The sequence below is a fragment of the Ambystoma mexicanum genome, chromosome 4q, assembly GCF_040938575.1.
Source record: "Ambystoma mexicanum isolate Mex_15411 chromosome 4q, UKY_AmexF1_1, whole genome shotgun sequence".
NCBI classification, from domain to species: Eukaryota; Metazoa; Chordata; class Amphibia; order Caudata; family Ambystomatidae; genus Ambystoma; species Ambystoma mexicanum.
The window spans coordinates 1,230,662,002-1,230,683,147 of record NC_090928.1 but is presented as its reverse complement, the minus strand read 5'-3'; the positions used below and the strand labels follow the sequence as shown (position 1 = coordinate 1,230,683,147).

The 21,146-nt window shown below is 48.0% G+C and overlaps 1 protein-coding gene across 4 annotated transcripts in view; it reads left to right on the top strand.

The window, feature by feature from the left end:
• The window catches only part of TMEM63B (transmembrane protein 63B), a 506,581-nt gene that overhangs the window by 366,617 nt on the left and 118,818 nt on the right, over positions 1–21,146 (top strand). For all 4 annotated transcript variants that reach the window (XM_069608789.1, XM_069608792.1, XM_069608790.1 and 1 more), the window contains 2 exons: positions 16,740–16,810; positions 17,060–17,140. In XM_069608789.1, coding sequence (XP_069464890.1) covers positions 16,740–16,810; positions 17,060–17,140 — 152 coding nt within the window. The remainder of the gene's footprint in view (positions 1–16,739; positions 16,811–17,059; positions 17,141–21,146) is intronic.

The following is a 21,146-nucleotide window of genomic DNA, read 5'->3' as shown; positions in this document are numbered from 1 at the left end:
GGGTTGTTTGGTCAAAGAAAGTCTGCAAATTGTTTATTATATTTTACCAACTAATACTACCTTTTTCAAAATAAAGTAATACAATATTTAGGAGTGTTTAAACAGTTGGATTTGACTCGCAAGACATTTGATTATTTATAACTTTTTAAAATCAGTCGTTATTTTAGATAAGGAGCTCCCTGCAAGGATCTGTGAGTAACCTGCGACTCGCAGGTCCAAGCATGGGTCCAAGCATGGGTCCAAGCATGGGTCCAAGCATGGGTGGAGCCCTTGTGTTGTGCAATAATAACATGCATTATTGCCTTGTGGCCCATAGCCTGATTCCATAAATGACTAAGGGCCTTGTTACAACTATTGCAATATTACCTTGATACAGAGCGCCTGTGGCAATTACCAAGGTATGGGATGTCCTGATGTGTATGCACAGATTATGGCGTTATTGCTGCTGGATGGCGCTCCATGCACAATCACTCTTTTAAAGTTCCTTCTAGATTACAAAGCTAGCAATGGCCTTGCCCCTCAGTACCTGTCTAATTATATATCCGTTAACTCTCCACCTTATTTTATTTATTATTTTTTACATTTATAAAGCGCTCACACAGCCCGCAGGCATCGAGGCGCTGTTACAAGAATTGTTTGTTTTTCTTAGTTGCGTAATTGTGTTTTTTTTTTTTGTCTTAGTTACGTATTTATAACGTGCTTAAACACCCAGAGGTTTCTAAGCGCGCACCCGGGGATCGAACCTGTGTTGCTTCGTGTCGTCTTGCTTCCAAGACGCGCACGCTGTCGCTGAGCTATCCTCCCGGGACCTTGTTCCCTCCGATGGACCCTCTGCACTCAACCTCCCTGCCCCTTGCCCCTCTCCGTGCCCCCTCTCGTTTCCGCTATTTCTTCCTACTCACCACGCTCAACTGGAGCCCACTGCCCATAACAAGCAAAGCCAGCCCAACGGTGGATCTCTTCAAATCTCGGCTTAAACCTCACCTAGAGGGAGCTCCACCGGCCCTCTCCCCGGCCCTCCCTGCCGGACACCACCACTGCCTCCAGTGATGCTTAATAATGTAATTCTGTGAATTGAAATAGTACTTCTCTTTAGTTTGAAGCACTAGCCCCGCTAGGCTAATGTTACCTTTGTAACCACAATTATTTTTATATATATATATTTTTTCTGTTAGTTTTGTTTTGTACCTGGTACATGTCCCACTTTTCTACACCCTCATAAACCGATCCCCCCATCTGTTCTGATCTTTGTGCTATTGTACAGGCACTCTTCGTGGCACTGCTTCCACTATCTGTAAAAGTGTTGTAAGTCATTCCGGGATTTGCAATCCTTATTTTTCAAATAAATCCAAATCAAATTGTGGTAAAGATATTTTGTAAATGTGGTATTGTAGATAAAAACCATGTCTCTATGTTTCAGTATTTTAATTTAAAAAATGCCATTTTTGTGTGAAAGATAAAAAATGCATGGAGATCATTTTATTTATTGTATTGCTAATAGCGTAAACCTAGTTCAAGAGCAGCAGAGCGCTTTACAACAGGATTGTGCCAGAATTGGGCGTGGCATTTTATGAAGTAGTGCAGTGCTGCTGATGGAGGGAGAGGGTTTTTTTTATTCCTCTGGCAGCTATTGTTGAAGGAGCCATGTTTTCAGTGTTTTGCAGAACTGGTGGATGGTGGGGGCATTTTGAGCCTCTACTGGGATTAAAAGCCAGGTGGTCAGGTGCGGAGGGAGGAGGACTGTTGGCAAGTCTTCTCTTTGCGCGTTAGCTTTGACTCCAACCTTTTCATAGTTTTGCTACGTGAGATGCGAGAGCAACCAGAGGTGTGGCGTTTAGCTGGCAAGCATCTTGGTGTTCCGTTTGAGACTGCTTTGTAGGGGATAGATGCAGTTTTGAATATGATCCTGGCGGGTAGGTGGAGCCACTGAAGCATGCGCAGTGTTAGAGTCGCGACTCTGCCTGCACCTGTAATGTGATCATGGTGCTGTCCCACACAAAGTGTACAGAAGCAGAAGTATTTATCCTTTTACACGTTGCACGTCCCCATGCACCAACACGGTGAGAAAGGAAGGTGGCCACAGACTCTGCCCCTTTTCTGGCTCCCCAGCATATTTTAAGCTCAGTCCATCCCCCACTTGTGAGACAAAACATTGTCTGGTTGGGGGGGAAAAAAGAATATTAAGTGGGGTTATAATTATGGGCGAAACCTGCAATTCTTAGCCCACAATCATGCAATCTTTACAGCGTGTGGTATTTCGAAAATATAACCTGTGGTAAAGGTCAAACCATTCATTTTGAACATATAAATGCTGCCTGTTTTCAACGATGCCACAACACACCTAATTAGCCCCTAAACTGATTAAGATAAAGACTAACATTTGCTTAAATAGCCTAAATACGATGGGCGACGTGGAAGGCCAGCTTCGATGGAGAGGGCAAATTCTCATGCGTAGACCCAGAACAGACAGTTGGGTGAGTCTAGTTTTATATTTGAGTATTTAATCAGGAATACCATCTAACAAGAATCTGCATGTCCTGGTACTCTTCTGGAGTGTCTTCACGCGTGTGAGTGTCTTCTCCAGAGACGTCCATTGCAGCGTGTCCTGTACCCAAGAGCCTTTGTAACCTCTTTCCATTCTTCCAGATGCCCAGCATAGGTTCTTTCCTATCAAAATCGCTCTCATTATCCAGGCTGCGGAAACGCGGCTTCTAAATCCTTGGGTACTGGAATCATTCAGTATCCTTGGGTTAAGCTCTACTGTACTTGAGGACCACTTTCTCAGCGCCCGTCGAATTTGCTTTGCGCTTTGTTATAGGGTACCAGTGTAATCGTAAATGGATTTTGGACGGTTTAAATAATCTAAACTGTAAGACAGGGCCTAACTTTTTGGTGGGGCCTAACTTTTTGGTGTTCCTTAAAAATAGTTAATCATTTTTGGGGTGAATTCACTGCCAATGAGTCAGCAAGAGTTTACACACACCGGTGAGTGAGACGCGGGCGAGACAGGAAGAGGTGTACAGGGAGGTGAGGGAAAACATGGCAGATAGAAGTATTTGTAATGGCTGCCTGGACACCGAAAAAGCACAATCATCTGGAGTGGTGGCTAGTGTTTTATAGGTGGCCAGGAGCCGATCCTCCACTTTTTGCGATTCTCAATTTGCATTATCAAGCGAGAGCCCTTCGTTCTGTCTGTAAAGAAAAGGCGGTCGCAGCAGAAGTACAGTGTTTGAATTTGCAAAAAAAGTAAAAATATGTGGATTCTTTACAGATGTAATGGGTTGTACTCACTTTCACACAAAACAGTGCAGTGCATTAGCTAGGACCGGGCCTGTTGCAAAACTTTCCCAAACTTGAAGCGTGCACACAGTTTTTGGACTAAACCTACAATAACTAGACGAAATCATCCAGAATATGGGGGTAGACCACCTCATGGAGTAAAATGTAGTAAATTTACTGATTCAATCCGAGATGGAGGGAAATCCACCTATTGGTACTCTAACCACATTGTATAGATGGAATCATTCAAGGACTGGAGAGATATATCGTCATGGGACTCTACCCACTGTGACGAACCAAAGGGGAGCCACTCCTTTGAGTCTAAGGACGTGAGCTGCTCCGCAAGACCCTCCCTAGGGGTCTGGGCAAGTGTGACCTCACTGGGAGTGACTCCCACTTAGGGGACAAGGACTCATTCCCACAAGGAACTCCCTAAGCAGGCCACTTTATCTGCAGACATGGGCCTGCCTCCAGTAACGAATAACGTGTTCTCCTTTTGTTTGGCTCCAGACAATGCTGCATCAACCACAACACCTGAAAGAAAAGGGAATATCCCTTTAAGAGCGAACTTGTATGACGGTGTGGAGTAGAACTGAGGAGAGAGAGCCATATGCAGGGGAAGCCCTCTGATGTAGCAACGCCTTGGAGGGGCGGAGCAGCGTGGAGCTGTGAAGCCTGAGGCAATCCAAGAAGCAGTGTGTGCCAGAGTGAGACAGCGAGATCCTGCAAGCCAAACAGAAACACTTGTGTATAGGCGCATTATAAATGCCATATCCTATCATATCATATCAGAGGCACTGCTGTCAGAATGGATTGTGCAGGATCATGCAATGTGGTACAGTGACCACGGAAACACCATGGTGGGCCTCGAGTCCGGGTAACGATGCCGACACCCATAGAAGTGGGAGACCTGAAACCTCCCATCAGCAAGCATTCATAGAGCAAGGCAAGCCACAGAGATGCTGAGAGTGGAGCGGTCATGAAGCCCTGAACAGAGAGACGACCAACTGAATCAGCAGACCTGTGCATGTGCCAAACTCCAAAAAGGCACCCACAACCATAAAAGGTACCGGGGTGGAACGGAGAAGGGGGAGACCGCCAGGGTGGGTGGGACAACATGCCTTAAGAAAAGGAACTTGTAAAAACTAAGATATTGAGTTTGGGACATTAACAATATATCCCAAGAAACCAAGCAAAGTGAATGGTGAAATTAAGCATGAGTCTTTGAGAAAGCCGGAAAGAGTATCATACTAAGGATGGAAGGAGTTGCCAAAGTGAAAAGTTGAAGAGTGGGGGGGGGGTGGGATTCCTTTATGAAAGAGTTTGGGAAGCACTATGAGCCGGGATTGTTTATTAATTTATAACGCGCCGGGAACCCGCAGGCATCAGGGCACACATGGACGCATTGGGCTTGCATATAGAACAAGACTCAGACAAAGTTCAATGTTAGGTGAAAATAATCACCTTTGGTATCAATAATCCCAGTTTATCTGAATAGGGTGGTTTTCAGCGCACTTCGAAAAGTTTTGTTGTTCGTCTCTAGTAGTAAACTCAGAGGTAGAGAATTCCATGTCTGAGCGGCCAGAGTGGGAGAGGCCTTTCCTAGGCATTTAGCCGTTTTGAATTTGTGAGAGCTGATGAGTGCCAAATCGGTGGAGCGTAATGTGCCTCTGGGAATGTATAGTGAGATGTGAGACTTCAGGTAGTCTGGTGCATTTCCATACAGGCATTTATGCACAATGGATGCAGTTTTGTGCTTAATTCGGTCCACAGTAGGTAGCCAGTGCAGATACTGTCTGCCAGATGAAATATTCTCCTGCCGGGGGATGCTCTTGATAATACGAACGGCATCGTTCTGCAGAGTTTGAAGCTTTTTTAAGCACATTTTGTTGGCCCCCAATAATAGCGCATTACAATAATCCAGGCGTGATAAGATAACGGCTGGGGCAATGTAGGCACAGTTGACCTCTGAAATGTAAGGTATGATATTCTTTAAATGTTTTAGGTGGTAGTGGCAGTTCCTTGAGATGTAGTTGGTTTGGGTTTCTCGGCCCCAGCGTTTTTACTTTGCTAACCACGGGAATGGAACAATCCTTCACGTAAAAACGACTGTATTCCTTCCTTAATTCCTCCAAAGAAGAGTAACTCGGTTTTTGCTTCATTAAGGCAGAGCCAGTTGTTACATCCACTGTTCAAGGGTGTTATAGACGGTGTTAAGGTTCAGAATATCCTGATCATAATCACCGTTGATTTCTATGTTCATATGTTGAGCCCAGAACTCAGAGACAGAGCCTAGTAGAGAGACCACAGGAGTGGTGGTGTCTCACCCATTATAGCAAAGTCCAGAAGGATTGAATGGAAAGAGAGTGAAATACTCTAAAGTCAGAGGAAGGACTGTAAGAGACTATATTAAGAAAAACTTTTTAAAAAGTACTGCGAATACTGATAAGCAGTACATAGTTTGGAAAACCAGACCTATGAGTAGTTGGTAGGATGTACAGGAGCTCATAAATCAGACACTGAGAACCAGAAGGAACCATCATAATAAAGTAGTTTCTAAAGGATGACCTTTATACATTTGATACACAACAGCAAAGCATTGTGGGTATGCATATTAGTCCAAATGCAAAGGCGTTCTCCTGGAAAAATGTTTTGTCTTCTAGTGCAGTGCTGTTTTATACATAGCTTAATCAACCTTAGACAAGGACAATTTCCTGGAGAAAAGAATTGCATTTGGGCTCCTTTGCATACCCACAATGCCTTGTTAATGTTGCTCTGTACTGGAGGTGAACTTCCAGCGATGGTTACTAGGTGGCGCTGTGGAATGTGTGACATGGCTCAAATGGATTTTCCAACTTTCACATTTCAGGTGAAAGGTTTTTTTTCAAACCTTTTTAAACCCACCATAACTTTCTTTGTGTTGTGTGTTTGTGTGTGTATATATATATATTTCTGAGGCTTGTGGAATCTGCTTAGATCACATGCTGTGCATGGGCCGACATCTAGTGGAAGCTGCGGAGTATTACAGTTTGTTTTTCAAAACTCGAAAATGGGCGTCGACACAGGGAGTGCCAGTAATACTATCCCTAGTGTGACGTCCACTGTACCCAAGATCCCTCACGCGTCTAGGATCCTCAGATTGTTTTTTTCCGCCATACTGGTCGGAAGCATCTTGCGGAGTCCCCTGGCCTTAGCCATACTTTTGCTAAAATTATAAATAATAATCTATTGACATCCTTCCCCACGCCAACGTCGAACTTCGACACTCGACGCCGGCTGGAGAAGAAATCGACCGTCGGCTGCTGCACGACGGATTTGGGCCCCGGAAGGCCGCTGGCCTCGGCCCGGGCCTGGTAGGCCGCTGGCCTCGGCCCTGCAAGTAGGGAGAGTGGGGGGTGGTACATACTCTACACTCTTGGTATATAGGTACACCTTATATATTTCCTACACTTAACAGCCCGCTGCCTCAAGGTGCGTATGGAGGGTACCCCTTTTCAATTCTGCCCCAAGTGCAACCGCAAATACCCTTGGGTCGACAGGCACGCCACGTGCAATCTCTGCTTGCCGAGGGACCACCCCGAAGCGAACTGCAGAGCGTGTAGTAGGTTTAAACCTAAGACACTTAAGGACCGTTCGACGAAGCGTTGGGCCCACCACGCCAGGCAGGCGGCCATGGCAGCGGAGGGCGCCTTCAGCGATGGCAGCGACGCCGTACTTTCGGACGGCGAGGGCATTACGGCGTCCAAAGACAGCCGAGCGCAGGTCCCCGACCTCGGAAGGTCGTCCGGCAGGGCAGCTATGGGGAAGATCCCCGGCGACGCAAGCGCTTCACATACTACACACACTAAACACATTAAGTCCAACCGAGACTCGACGACGTTGAGTTCTCGGATAGAGGCACAGACAGAACGGTCCGACTCGGTGTCCTCTGGGCGCTCTCGATCAAGATCGCCGCATGACGCCAGGCAATCATCCACTCTTGTCAAGAGTGCCTCGCTCCTTAGGCTAACAGAAGTTTGATCGTCCGAAGACGACTTCCATCCCAAGGCCGCGCTCCAGGAGGCGGAGCCAGCAATTAAAACCAGCGAGGCCCTACGCTCGAAGGACAGGGACACCTCTCCCGATCCTCGATGCCAGGCGTCGAAGAACTCTGGAGCCACTAAGGGACAGGGAAAACATTTTTCTACGCACGGGGAGGGGGGAAAACAGCAGAAGAAACTACCTGTACATTCTTCCACACCTGTGAGACAATCCAACCCCCCTAAACAGACAGACAAGTCCAGGTCTGCTGAAAGGTCCACAACCAGCAAGGCTACTCAGGATAAATCCCATAGACTTGCTGAGAAAGTCATTCCCAGTTCCAAAAAATGGTCCAGTGAAGACATAGATAGGGTCATGTCAAGAATGTCTTCCTTGGCTGATTTTTATGATAAAAATCCTGAACATTTCCTCTCGTATGATCCACAAGGGGCCACACCCTCAGGCTCTACTGATCCTATCCCCCCGAGTAAAAAGGCCCGGTTTGAAACCCCGATGAGGTCTGATCCCTTCGAGGTACAACCTTACGCAACACCATACTCTCGATATCAAGGAGAGGCTTCCTTTGGTGGAGACCAAGAGTTTGATATGATAGAAGAGCAAACCGGGACGGGATACTATGGGGATGATGAGGACCAGGAAGAAGAAGATGACCCGGAAACATACAGAGTAGATTCCCCGGTAGAGAACGAAGCCCCGGTTACCGACTCCCTGGTCGATAACCAGCCCCTCCTAAATGAGGTTCTCGCTCGCGCAGCAGAACATTTTCACATTGACACCCACGGTGTACAGGAGGAAAGGGACTTCGCAGAAGAGTTAGTGGGAGAAAGGAGGCCGGTTGCCCAGACCATCCCTATCCTTAAATCCATTCAGCGGAGAATAGATCCGTCCCTGGTGAACCCAAACCTCACCAGAGCAGTCAATCCCAGGGTTGAAAAACTTTTCAGGGCAGCTCAGTCTGACCCTCTCTATGTAAGAGGACATCTGAAGCCGGACTCCCTAGTTGTTACCAACACTCGGAAGAGGGCTGGAACACCCTTGTCTTCGTCAGAAGCTCCTCCCGACAAGGAGAGCAAAAAACTATACGGTTTCGGCAGGAAGGTAGCCTCAACGTCCGCCTATCAAGCAAGGATTGCTAACTCCACCACCCTGTTGGCCAGCTACAACTGCCAACAGTGGGAAGAAGTCGCGGCTCTCATAGCCTCTGCTCCTGAACCGTTAAAGGGCCAATTAGCTCAGATTTCCGCAGAGGGTAGAGCCGTGTGTGGTTGCATTTTGAAAGCAACCTTCGACGCCGCGGACAACGCAGGCAGATTGATAGCAGAAGGTACTGTTATCAAGAGACATGCGTGGTTACGGCAGTCTGGTTTTAAGACAGAAACTCAGGCATCATTATTAGACAAACCGGTGGAAGCCGATCTGTTGTTTGGGAAGGCGGTCGAGGACGCACTGAAAAATGCCAAGGACGAATACGAGACACTCAAATCCCTTGGCCAGTTAACCAATAAACCCCCCAACCAGAGAGGGAATAGTAATTTTCGTCGCCCACGCGGCCAAAATTCCCAAAGAGGATCCAACTTTTCCCAGGGGCAGGGTACACAGTGGAACAACAACCAACAGTCTACCCAGGGTTACGGCAGAGGTAATTGGAGAGGTCGTGGTAAAGGCAGAGGCAGCCCCAGCAAGGGAGGCGGCACGCCTCCACCAAAGCAGTGACGCTCAGTTCAGGGTCCCTTCTCACGCAACCCCAGTAGGGGGACGCATTTCAAACTTCACCCGGGCTTGGGAAGGGATCACATCAGACAGATGGGTGCTGTCAACAGTATCCACAGGGTACTGTATAGAACTACTGCAGCGTCCCCCGAACCATCCTCCACGACAAAAAGTACATTCCCTAGAACATCAGAAGATTCTCCTCGAGGAGAATTCTTCTACAAAAGGACGCGATAGAACTCGTCCCGGGACACCAGGTAAACAAGGGTATTTATTCAACTTACTTCCTTGTGCCAAAGAAAGACTTGACAATGCGCCCATTATTGGACTTGCGGCCTGCCAACAAGTATGTCAAGCCCCAAAAGGTTCGTATGACCACGCTACAAGAGGTAATCCCCCTCCTAAAAAAGGGGGATTACATGGCAACCTTGGATATGAAAGATGCTTATTTTCATATTTCCATGTTCCCAGCGCACAGAAAGTACGTGCGCTTCAAGATGGACAGTCGCCACTACCAATTCAAGGTACTGCCCTTCGGGATAGCTTCAGCACCAAGGGTATTCACCAAGGTACTGGTGGTGGCGGCTGCACACCTACGCAGGGAGGCAATCCCAGTGTACCCTTATCTGGACGACTGGCTCATAACGGGGGAAACCCCAGGAATTTGCAGGACAAACATTCAGAGGACTATCGACCTCCTCCACGAATTAGGCTTCTCAATCAACGAGAAGAAATCAAGCCTGGTGCCAAGCACCTCAAAACAATTCCTAGGAGCAATCCTGGATACCCTGGAGGGGTTGACCTTTCCTTCAGAAGAAAGAATTCGGAATATACTACTGCAAATTCCGCATTATCAGTCCGGTCAACAAATAACGGTACGCAAAGCAATGCGATTACTGGGCATGATGGCATCATGCATTTACCTGGTCCCCCACGCGCGCCTGCGCATGCGTCCCATGCAGGAATGGTTGGCGAAACAGTGGTCTCGGGCAAGTGGTCAGTGGGACGATCTAGTGGTCGTTTCGCCAACACTGGTACAAAGCCTCCACTGGTGGACAAGAGAGAATCTTGCAAAGGGGAAACCCTTTTACGATCCCGAAGTACAGGCAGTAGTCACTACAGATGCATGTCTGACGGGGTGGGGAGCTCACCATCTCCACCACACAGCGCAGGGTCTCTGGTCTCACTCAGTGGCCAAGAACCACATCAACCTGCTAGAGCTTCTGGCAGTATTCAGAGCGCTTCAGGCGTTCAAGCCCCATCTACTAAACCTGTCAGTGCAAATCCGGACGGACAGCACTACAGCCATGTTCTACCTGAACAAGCAAGGAGGGGCTCGCTCGCCAAATCTGTCCAAGCTTGCACAGAAAATCTGGATATGGGCACTCAGACGGAACATCTTCTTGTCATCGCAACATGTTCCAGGGGAGCTCAATTCCCTAGCGGATGCTCCGAGCAGAGACTCCCTCCCAGAGGAACACGAATGGGTTCTTCACAGAGAGATCATAGAAGATCTCTTCTCTCAGTGGGGTTTCCCCACTATAGACTTATTCGCCACAAGCGAAAACAAACAATGCCCAGGATTTGCATCCAGGTTCCCCCAACCAGACTCCCAGGGGAACGCCCTGTGGATGAACTGGTCAGGGATGTTTGCGTACGCTTTTCCACCAACTCCTCATCAGGAAAGTGGTGAACAAGATGAACAAGGAATCGATGACGCTCGTCCTAGTTGCTCCCATGCGGGAAAGACAACCGTGGTTCCCACACCTACGCAGGATGGCGGTGTGCGAGCCCATCAAACTTCCAGCCTGGTACAACCTACTGTCCCAGCTTTCTTCCAGAACCCGCAAAGCTCTGCTGAAGTGAAACTACACACCCTAGATGTGCGTAGGGCGGTCCTCTACTATGTAAATAAAACCAGACCGCTAAGAAAAACAGATCAACTGTTTGTCTCCGTAGCTACAGGCAGAGAGGGGGATCGCGTCTCTAAAGGTGCTATCTCGAAGTGGATTATTAACTGTATCCAGCTGTGTTACTCACTCTCTGAAAAGACTCTGCCTTTTACGCCAGGAGCCCACTCTACTAGAGGCATTGGGGCCACTCTGGCTTTCATTGCAAATGTTCCCCTTGACACCATTTGCAAAGCAGCTACTTGGAGCTCTATTCACACTTTTACTCAGCATTACTGCATTGACACTCATTCCAAGGCAGATACACAAGTGGGACAAGCGGTTCTAAGACACTTATTTGCTCATGACCCTTCTCACATCCCACCTCCTTCTTCTGGTACTGCTCGCTAATCTATGCACAGCATGTGATCTAAGCAGATTCCACAAGCCTCAGAAGGGATACATTACTCACCGTAATCGTATTTCTGATGCTTGTATCTGCTTAGATTCACATGCGACCCACCCTTCCTCCCCTCCGAGAGAAGGCGCATGATTGCTTGTAGTCTTACCTTTCTGTCTATCTGCTTGGATTATCTGTACTCACGCTACTCCTCATGCTACCTCATGTCAGAAAAAATACAATCTGAGGATCCTAGACCCGTGAGGGATCTTGGGTACAGTGGACGTCACACTAGGGATAGTATTACTGGCACGCCCTGTGTCGACGCCCATTTTCGAGTTTCGAAAAACAAACTGTAATACTCCGCAGCTTCCACTAGATGTCGGCCTATGCACAGCATGTGAATCTAAGCAGATACAAGCATCAGAAATACGATTACGGTGAGTAATGTATCCCATGTATATATATATATAATTTCTGAGGCTTGTGAATCTGCTTAGATCACATGCTATGCTTAGGCCGACATCTAGTGGTAGCTGCAGAGTATTACATGTTTTGTTTTCGAAACTCAAAAAGGGACATCCACCATCGTAGTCTGATGCATATTGCAGAGTTCCTACTTGGCTGACGCCATTACTTAGTAAAAGTTTAAACTTAGTTTTTCTTTCTGTCCTTTAAACAACTGTTAACCGCAAGACCTGCGGCAATGGCTTTGAGGACAAGACCCTCCGTCGACGACAGCAACTCCCATCTTGACAAAAATGTTGCCTGCGGCCTTTCACTCAACGGGCCTCAGCCCTGCACACTAGGGAGAGCGGGGGAGGTTCATATTCCAATCTCATTAAGAGAAATGCAAATTCCCCTATACTCCCATTTATTTCTCCAGGCTGCCATCTTTATACACAATGAAAACACTCCATTTAAACTCAGTCCTTCCTGAAAACGTTTCCCTGGAAGGATGTAACCTTTGCCTTCCTATGGACCATGCCAAAAAACAGTGCAAGTCTTGCAAGCTGTTCAGGGCCAAACGTTAAAGGACCGCAAGACTAAACGCTGGGCCCACCACGCCATTCAGGCTGAGGCTGCCGTGGACGTCGAGGGAGCCTCCAGTGATGTCAGCATCCCTAGTGACGCTGAGGGCAATTGGGATCCAGCGGATTCCCGCTTTTAAGCCCCTGACCCCAACAGGCAAGGTGGCAGTTCTGTTGCAGGGACTACACCCGGCGGCTCAAGAACCCCCAGTTTGGACCCCCCCAATCAAATCCCCCATGGCAGAAAGAGGACCACGTCGTCGACCGATAAGCCACACTCAGTGTCGAAGGGTAGGTCCGAACATTTCCTGTCTACTGGGCCATCGCAGTCACGATCACCACATGGCAGGCCCCCGAAACAGACGCCTACGTTCGTTTCTGGCGTCTGTTTCGACGCCCGGTTCCGGCAACCGGGCGTCGAAAGATGTGTCAATGGCCCTGACAAAAAGCTCTAAAATGAGCGACTTAATAAAGAAACACGTCTCTGAAACCCTATTGAAGGCCAGGATGTCGAAAAAATCTACATTTTCGACACCCTACGTAACAAAGTCATAAGGTACGAAAAGGCAGAAATGACTCTACCCCTGACTACACCCTTTCAGGGGCAATGCATCACACGAAGAGCCCTACCCCAGAACCACCACCTACACCTGCTCCCTCTGTATTGCGAAGCTTCTCCCAGTGGACCCCAGAACAATTTTATCGGGTCATGAGAAGAATGTCCTGTTTTATAAACTTCTTTGATGAACACCCCAAACAGCTCAACAACCTTCAGGGCCCCCCACAAGGCGAGACAGCAAGCATTCAGCCCGCAGCCACGAAAGCCTTCATGGACACCACACAGGCCACTACCTCGTCATACCATGACGTAGGTCAAGACGCATATTATGACACACAACGCTCACATGACCGTCGCTCATATTCAGATCCAGAGGACCAAGGGGACACAGGGGACTAAGACCAATACTATGATGATGATGATGATGTAGACATCATCCAATCCCCAGATCACACAGACCCACTGGTGGCTGACTCCCCGGTAGACGACCAACTGCAATACAGTGGCCTGCTCTTAAAGCCTGTAGAGCACTGATGCCCAGGAAGCCCAGGTTGATAAAGGCTTTGTGGAGGACATCTTTGGGGATAAGGAATCTGCAGCAAAGTTTATCCCCTTGCTTGAATCAGTCCAGAGGCGTATTCAGCCCCCTCGGCTTAACCCCAATCTGACACAGGCAGTCAACCTACGCATCGAAAAGATGTTTAGACCAGACCCCTTATTCATTAGGGGGCAGTTAAATCCTGACTCTCTAGTAGTCCCCATAACAAGAAAGAGAGCGGGAACACCTCTGGCCTCTGTCAAAGTCCCTCCTGACAAGGAGAGTAAAAAGATCAACACCCTGGGCAGGAAAGTAGCTTCTTCGGCGGCCTATCAAACAAGAATAGCCAATAATACTATGCTATTAACCAGCTATAATTGCCACAAGTGCAATGAGATTGCACAACAGACTGAGTCCCAGAGCCCCCAAAAACACAACTCTGACAAACCATTGCTGAGGGGAGACAGGTAGCAAGCTGCATCCTTAAAAATAACCTAGACGCAGCAGACAATGCGGGGAGAATCGTGGCAGAAGGCACACTAATCAAACGCCACGCATGGCTCAGACAATCGGGTTTCAAATTGGAGACCCAGGCTACTTTCTTAAACATGCCCATTGAGCCCAATGTTTTATTTGGCAAAGCAGTTGAGGATGCACTTAAAAGTGCAACGGAGGAATATGATATCCTCAAATCCCTGGGACAGCTCACTAACAAACCCTTTGGGCAGAGAGGAGGCTCAAACACACGCCGGTTTAGAGGACAGAACTCCCAGGGTTCCTCTAACTACAACCTGGGTGGGCAAAGTTCGTCCTGGGGTTCTTCACAAGGGCAGTCCTCCCAACAGGGTTTTCAAAGAGGCCAAACAAGGTCTAGAAGTAGGGCAGATCCTCCTCCTCAAGAGGGGCTCAACCCGTCCTAAGCAATGACCACCCGCTTTAGGGTTCCTTCCCATCCCACTCGAGTAGGAGGTCGTATTTCACACTTTACCCATGCATGGGAAAGGATAACGTCGGACAAGTTGGCACTTTTCACTGTGGCGGGGTGGGGGGTATTGCATAGAGCTTATTCAAACACCAGCCAATCACCTGCCAAGACAAAGAAAGACTTCACAGGAAGAACAACGCATCCTGTTGGAAGAGGTCAAAGCACTGCTACTAAAGGACGCCATACAAATCGTCCCGGCAAACCAGGTAAACAAGGGTATTATTCAATGTACTTCCTTGTGCCGAAAAAAAGACCTAACAATGCACCCTGTCCTAGACCTGCGCCCTGCACCTATGTCAAGCCACAAACATTCTGCATGACAATGCTACAGGTTGTAATCCCACTGCTGAAACGGGGGACTACGTGGCAACCTTTGATATGAAAGATGCATACTTTCATATTTCAATGTTCCCAGCACAAAAATGATTGTGCTTCAAAATAGCAAAACAACACTACCAATTCAAGGATCTAGCCTTCGGCATAGCCTGAGCGCCAAAGGTATTCACCAAGGTACTCAGTAGTGGCAGCGCATCTGCGCAGAGAATCAATCCCAGTGTACCCTTATCTGGATGACTGGCTGATAACTGGGGAATCCCAACACATTTGCAAGCAAAATACCCAGAGAACAATCAATCTCCTGTTCCAATTGGGATTCTCAATCAATGAGAAAAAAATCAAGTCTCTTTCTAAGCAAGACAAAATAGTTCTTGGGAGCTGTCATAAAGACAGAAGAGGGTCTAGTCTTTCGGTTATAAGAAAGAGTACAAAACATACTGCTGCAAATACCTTGGTAACTAGCCGGTCGCCAAATAACCGTACGCAGAGCAGTTTGCTTGCTCGGGATGATGGCTTCATGCATTTACCTGGTTCCGCATGCACGGCTGCACATGCGCCCAATGCAAGAGTGGTTAGTGAAACAGTGGTCTCACGCAAGCGGTCAGTGGGATGATTTAGCGGTTGTTTCGCTAAACCTAGTTCAAGCGCTACGCTGGTGGACAAAGGGAAACCTGTTAAAGGGAAACCTTTTCACAACCCTGTAGTACAAGCAATTGTCACAACAGATGCATTACTCACCGGGTGGGGAGCCCATTACCGTCACCACACAGCGCATGGCCTGTGGATTCAGATCACAGCCCAAAATCACATAAACCTGCTGGAGCTGCAAGCAGTGCTCAAAGTCCTGCAAGCATTCCAAGTGCACCTGTTAGGTCAAACAGTACAAGTCCTCATGCACCGCACCACTGCCATGTTTTACATTAACAAACAGGGGTGGCACACATATGTGTCCGACTCCTTCTTCCGACCCACCACACCACACCACATTAAATGGATGGAACCATTTGTGGGATGGGGAGAAAGAACATCTTGGGCCTCTACCCACATTAAATAACATCTTTGGACTCTACCCATATTACATAGACTGAATCACTAGAGACCAAGAGAAAGTACATTTTAGGACTCTACCCATATTAAATAGATGGAAACATTTGAGGGATGGGGAGGAAGTTCGTCTTGGCACTCTACCCACATTAAATAGCCAGAACCATTTGATGGATGGGGAAAAATGATATCTTGCCACTTTACAAACAGGATGCACACTGAATCAGTCAGTCAGGTGGAGGAAAACATGTTGGGACTATCACTGCATAGACTGAATGAGTCGAGAGATGGAGGGAGGAGCTGGGCTTGTGCTAATTGCACATTGTGTGTGTGTTTTTGTGTGACTCTGAGACACTTGTGAGTTAGTTCACCAACATTGTTCACTAGCGTAGGTACCGTCCCCCTATTCTTAAGTTATACATGGGGCGGGGAGGGTCCCAGAACCCTTTTGTTTGGTGTAGTCGGAAAAACCCAAAAACGAACTGGAGCAAAACGTCTATGAAACTGAAAATGCATTTCCATTCAAAACCTAAAATATTCACATACAAACACTGAGGCTTTTAAGTGGTTCGGATAAATGCACCTGTGTAAGATGTGTGAGCCTATAGAGGAGTGTCTGAAATCTATCCAAACTAGAGACAAAAACAAATGAACCATTCAATTTCTTGGTTTTTGCTGTTTTGGGATAGATGTACCTCCTATGATGTCCTGAAACCATTTTTAATTAACTTTATTTATACATTTCACTGCACCATAATACCCAAAATGTCAGCATGTATAGCTATTCAAATATGATGCATAGGAATGAAGCGCTCCTGTGTTGGGCAGGTCCCATTGTTACAGGCAAGGCAGTTTCTTTATAATAATACTGAATGTCTGGATATGGTCACTGCAGAACTTTAACCCACTTTCTTACTCTCATTTCAGGTAAAACGCACTTTATTTATTAATGGCATTTCTAAGTATGCGGAATCTGAGAAAATCAAGAAACACTTTGAGTGAGTCTTAGTGTGAATGCTTTTTAAAAAATTCTCATGAAAATGGTTAGGGGTCGGGCAGATGCCAGAACTCTTTGCAGACCAATCTATCCCCAAATGTGAAAACGCAAACCTCTGTGTTTTCCCCTCCTCCTGCCAACCCTTCCCCCTCTATCTGCCACACTTCCCTTTCTCCTTCCCACCTGCTTTTCACCTAATTGATTCGAGTGTGTTGCAGACGTCTCAGTCTTTCTTCTGTTTTGTCTACAGGGAGGCGTATCCTAACTGTACTGTGCTGGAGGCCCGGCCATGTTACAATGTAGCCAGGCTGATGTCCCTTGATGCAGAAAGGTAAACGCACTTTGATTATAGCCTGATCACTGACCTTTGACGTGTACAAGGTGTTTATGTAGTCCTCCGAAGGTGTGGATGCACCGTGCCCCGGAAAAGAATTGTAGCGCACCAGCTAAATAATATGAATGATACATCTGGCTGCCAGTACTGGAAAAGTATGGGGGGGGATGTGAGTTGAGCTAAACATGTGGGGGTCTCAGTACTCGAATAACATGGGGAGCTATAGGTTATTGAGTGCCCACCTACCGGGGAAACACAGAAAAAGGTTTGCATTGGTGTCTCTAGGACTTGGTAGGGAGCACAGGACGTGGGTTCCTTCTTTCCCCTTTCCATTCGAGCAGATATACAGGGTCTTTGGAAAATAAGACCCCTTTATACATCCTAATCGTACTGAGAGGGTTAGAATTGAGTTACTTTAGCACAGTGGTCTTCAAACTGGGGGGATGGCACCCCCTAGGGGGGTTGAAGGATGTCCAGGCAGGCGCAAAGCTTTTTAAAACAGGATTACAATGACTGTTTTTAATAGAAAATATAAGCAGTGATGACTCGGGGGAGCCAGAAAACAATTTTTTACTCAGGCGGGTCGAGGGACCTTCGGCATGAAAATGTTTGAAAATGTTAGCAGACCATTGTGTGCATTGTTGCGTTTAGCATGGCTCTCCAACCTTTGCCTCTCCAGATGTTTTCAGCCCCTGACAGTACAGTGAATGGTGAGGAATGACGGGACTTGTGGTCCACAAAATCTGGAGAGCCGCAGGTTGCAGACCCCTCCCTTCTGGTTCTGAGCGATAGAGATTGGGGTTGTGGGGGTTAATGTTAAGGTACTTAATAAAAAGAACGTTGTGCGTGTGGGCGCATGCGTCTCGTCAATCTCTCCCAGTCGTACAATATCATAACATGCCACGGGGAAAAAAATATTTTAGTAGTTGGTGCCCCATCATGGGTAATGAAGTCGCTGTTGAGGGTCTGATTGAGGTGCATTGGTGGAGCAGTTCTGGAATGGAAGGACTGCAGGCATGGATTGATACACATTGAGGGTCCTCACTGTCTACAACAAGGTGGTACATGAACAGCATGAGTAACTCTGCCAGAAGGTGCTCCAGCCTCAGAATCCCTGTGTGTGCAGGGGTGTTGGAACACTGGAGGTGTGCACACACTGCAGAGACCAGCAGGAAGAGTGAGACGCTGAAGGACATGCTACCTTCTATGACAGCATTTACGAGAGTTATTTTCTTTTTTTTTAATATTTCTTTATTGGTTTTTCAACAAAGAGTAACAAACGAATCATTGGTATGTATAAATCAAGAACAACATGCCTTAACGTTCCCAACCATCCTGCCCCAACCCCCTCCCTCCGACACCACAATAACATCCTCAGTTTTCCGTAGGCGCGTGCCGGGCCGGGACTGTCAGAACTGTTCGAGGCGCTGTCCTGCGCCACTGGGTGGAGTAGAGGCACCGTTAGCGCTACCCAACGGAGTAGATCTGCACTGGAGTCCAGTCTTTGTACCTGAATCGCCGCTTCCCAAGCCGCAGTCTCAGCGGCTATCCATCTCCTGAGGTCATCCCACCAAAGGGCCTCACTCAGACCCCCTGCGCTCTTCCAACCCATGGCTATGCGCCTTTTCGCTGTTATGTATATCAAGTCAATAAGTCTATTTAGGGGCTTATTCTTGCTGCTTCGCTTGTATCTCCCCAATATGCATGCTGCCGGCTCGTGAATTTCCACCTCAATCTCAGCCATCGCCACCCTCTCTTTCACCTGGGCCCAGAACCTCTGGACCAACGGGCAGCTCCAAAACATGTGGGTCATTCCCGCCCTTGGCTCGTGACATTTGGGACATGTCTGGATCGTAGGTCCTTTGAACTTTGATATGGCGTCGGGCGTAAGGTAGGCCCTGTTGGTAATGTACAGCTGAATGAGTTGGAGGTGGGCATTTCTGGAGATTTTTTTATGGTAATGGGTTATTTTCTCCCATGTTTTGTCCTCAAATTCAAGGCCCAATTCGCTCTCCCATCTACCTTTGCATTTTAGTTCATTCTTTGTCGTGCCCTGAAGTAGGGCTTCGTATATCCTGGAGGTTTCGTGACCTCCTTCGGCAGTGTCCAGCAATGATTCGATGGTTTCATTCTCTGAGTTGGTTGGCGGCCTCTGGCCATCTTTCCTTCAGGGCCTGCGTTACTGCTCTGTGGAGCAAGAACTGGCCTGTGGGCAGGCCCGTAGACTCGCTGAGGTCAGTGAATGTCATGAGCTCTTGCTCATGAATGAGATCTCCCAGTACTGCCACACCGTAGGGTTCCCACTGAGTGCCGTGTGTCCCCATGAGGGTTTTACCATGACTGCCGCAATGGGGATCTGCGGGGAATACGGGTCCGTCAACCCCATTGCTCTGCAGGCCCGCTTCCAGAGCTAAGTTCCAAGCTTGATCAGGTAAGGATGATGTTGTAGAGCCCCCTTCTCGACCCAAAGTAAGTCTCGGAGTAGCAGTCGCGGCAGGGCCGGTTGGAGAAGTCGGGTGTCGGTGGTGGTTTCATCAGCCATCCAATGCGTTACGTGCCTCAGTTGGCTGGCCAGGTAATACAGTTCGAAATTGGGGACTTTCAATCCCCCCTTCTCACAGGGTCTTTGGAGAATGTCCAGCGCCACCCTGTGCCTACCTCCCTGCCACAGGAATCCCCTACAGAGCTTGTTCAGGTCTCTGAAAAAAGCGAGGGGTATGTTAAAGGGAACGTTGGAAAAGCAGTGCAGTAGGCGTGGGAGTGCTACCATTTTGAGGAGTCCCGCCTGCCCAGCCACAGAGAGAGGGAGCTTCCCCCAAAAGTCCATGGATTTTGCAAGTGCATCCTTCGCCCTAACCGTGTTAGGAATGTGTTCGGTACTCGGGTTACGGTGTATGGTAACACCCAAGTATCTAAAGGATGTTACCTGCCACTGGAGGTCTAGTGGGGGCAGGTATCCGTGCTCCCCGCCATACAATGCAGCGAGGGGTAGAGACAAGACTTGTCCTTGTTTATCTGAATGCCTGTGTGTTTATGGAAGCAATCTAATGTCTCCAGAATGTAGGGCAGAAGGAGCTCGGGATTATGCAGATAAAGTTGCATATCATCTGCATACATGGAGATGAGATGTGACACTCAGTCTAGCTCAATGCCTCCATCACCGTATTCCTGACGGAGGTATGCAGCCACCGGCTCTGCAGCAATAATGTATAGCATGGGGGATAAAGGGCATCCCTGCCGTGTGCCTCTATAGAGAGGCCTTTTGTCAGAATAAGTCTTGTTGGTGCGCACCCTGGCAGTGGGATTAGTATAGATCAATTGGGTCCATTTAAGGAAGGCGGGTCCGATCCCCATCCTGACCATAGTGACGTATAACCATTCCCATCTAACCGAGTCGAAGGCCTTGGTGGCGTCAAGTGACCAGGCTTCAGTAAGGGGATTATTATTGCTTCACTCATGGAGTTCAGGAGTATGCCTCGCTCGAAAGCCTCGTTATATACTTGTGCTAGCAGTGGGGCAAGGGTCTCCTTGTATGTCTTATAAAATTCCCTGGGAAGGCCATCCATGCCTGGCGCTTTCCCAGAGGGTAATGATCTAATTATTGCCTTCACTTCTTCTGGGGTGATCGGGTCGTCTAGGGCTTCAGCCAGCTGTGAATCTAGCCTGGGTAACTTTATGCAATCTAGGGCATCTTCGATCCCGGTGTCAGATGAGGGCGGGGTCTGGGAGTAAAGGTCACGGTAGAACTCAGAAAAGACCATGTTAATCTCTGCCTGGGTGTGCACGGTGGTGCCATCGGGTCTGCGTATGTGGCAGATGGGGGTACTAGGGGTTTCCCTCTTGTGCAGCCAAGCTGAGAGTTTGCCAGGTTTGCCACCCAGGGTGTGTGTCCTTTCCGTATGCTTGGCATAACTTAATTTCCCCAGGGACTCCCAGTGCAACAGACGGGCTTGTCGCAGTGTAATTATTTCCTGTAGATGTTCAGGAGTCGAATCTGCCCTGT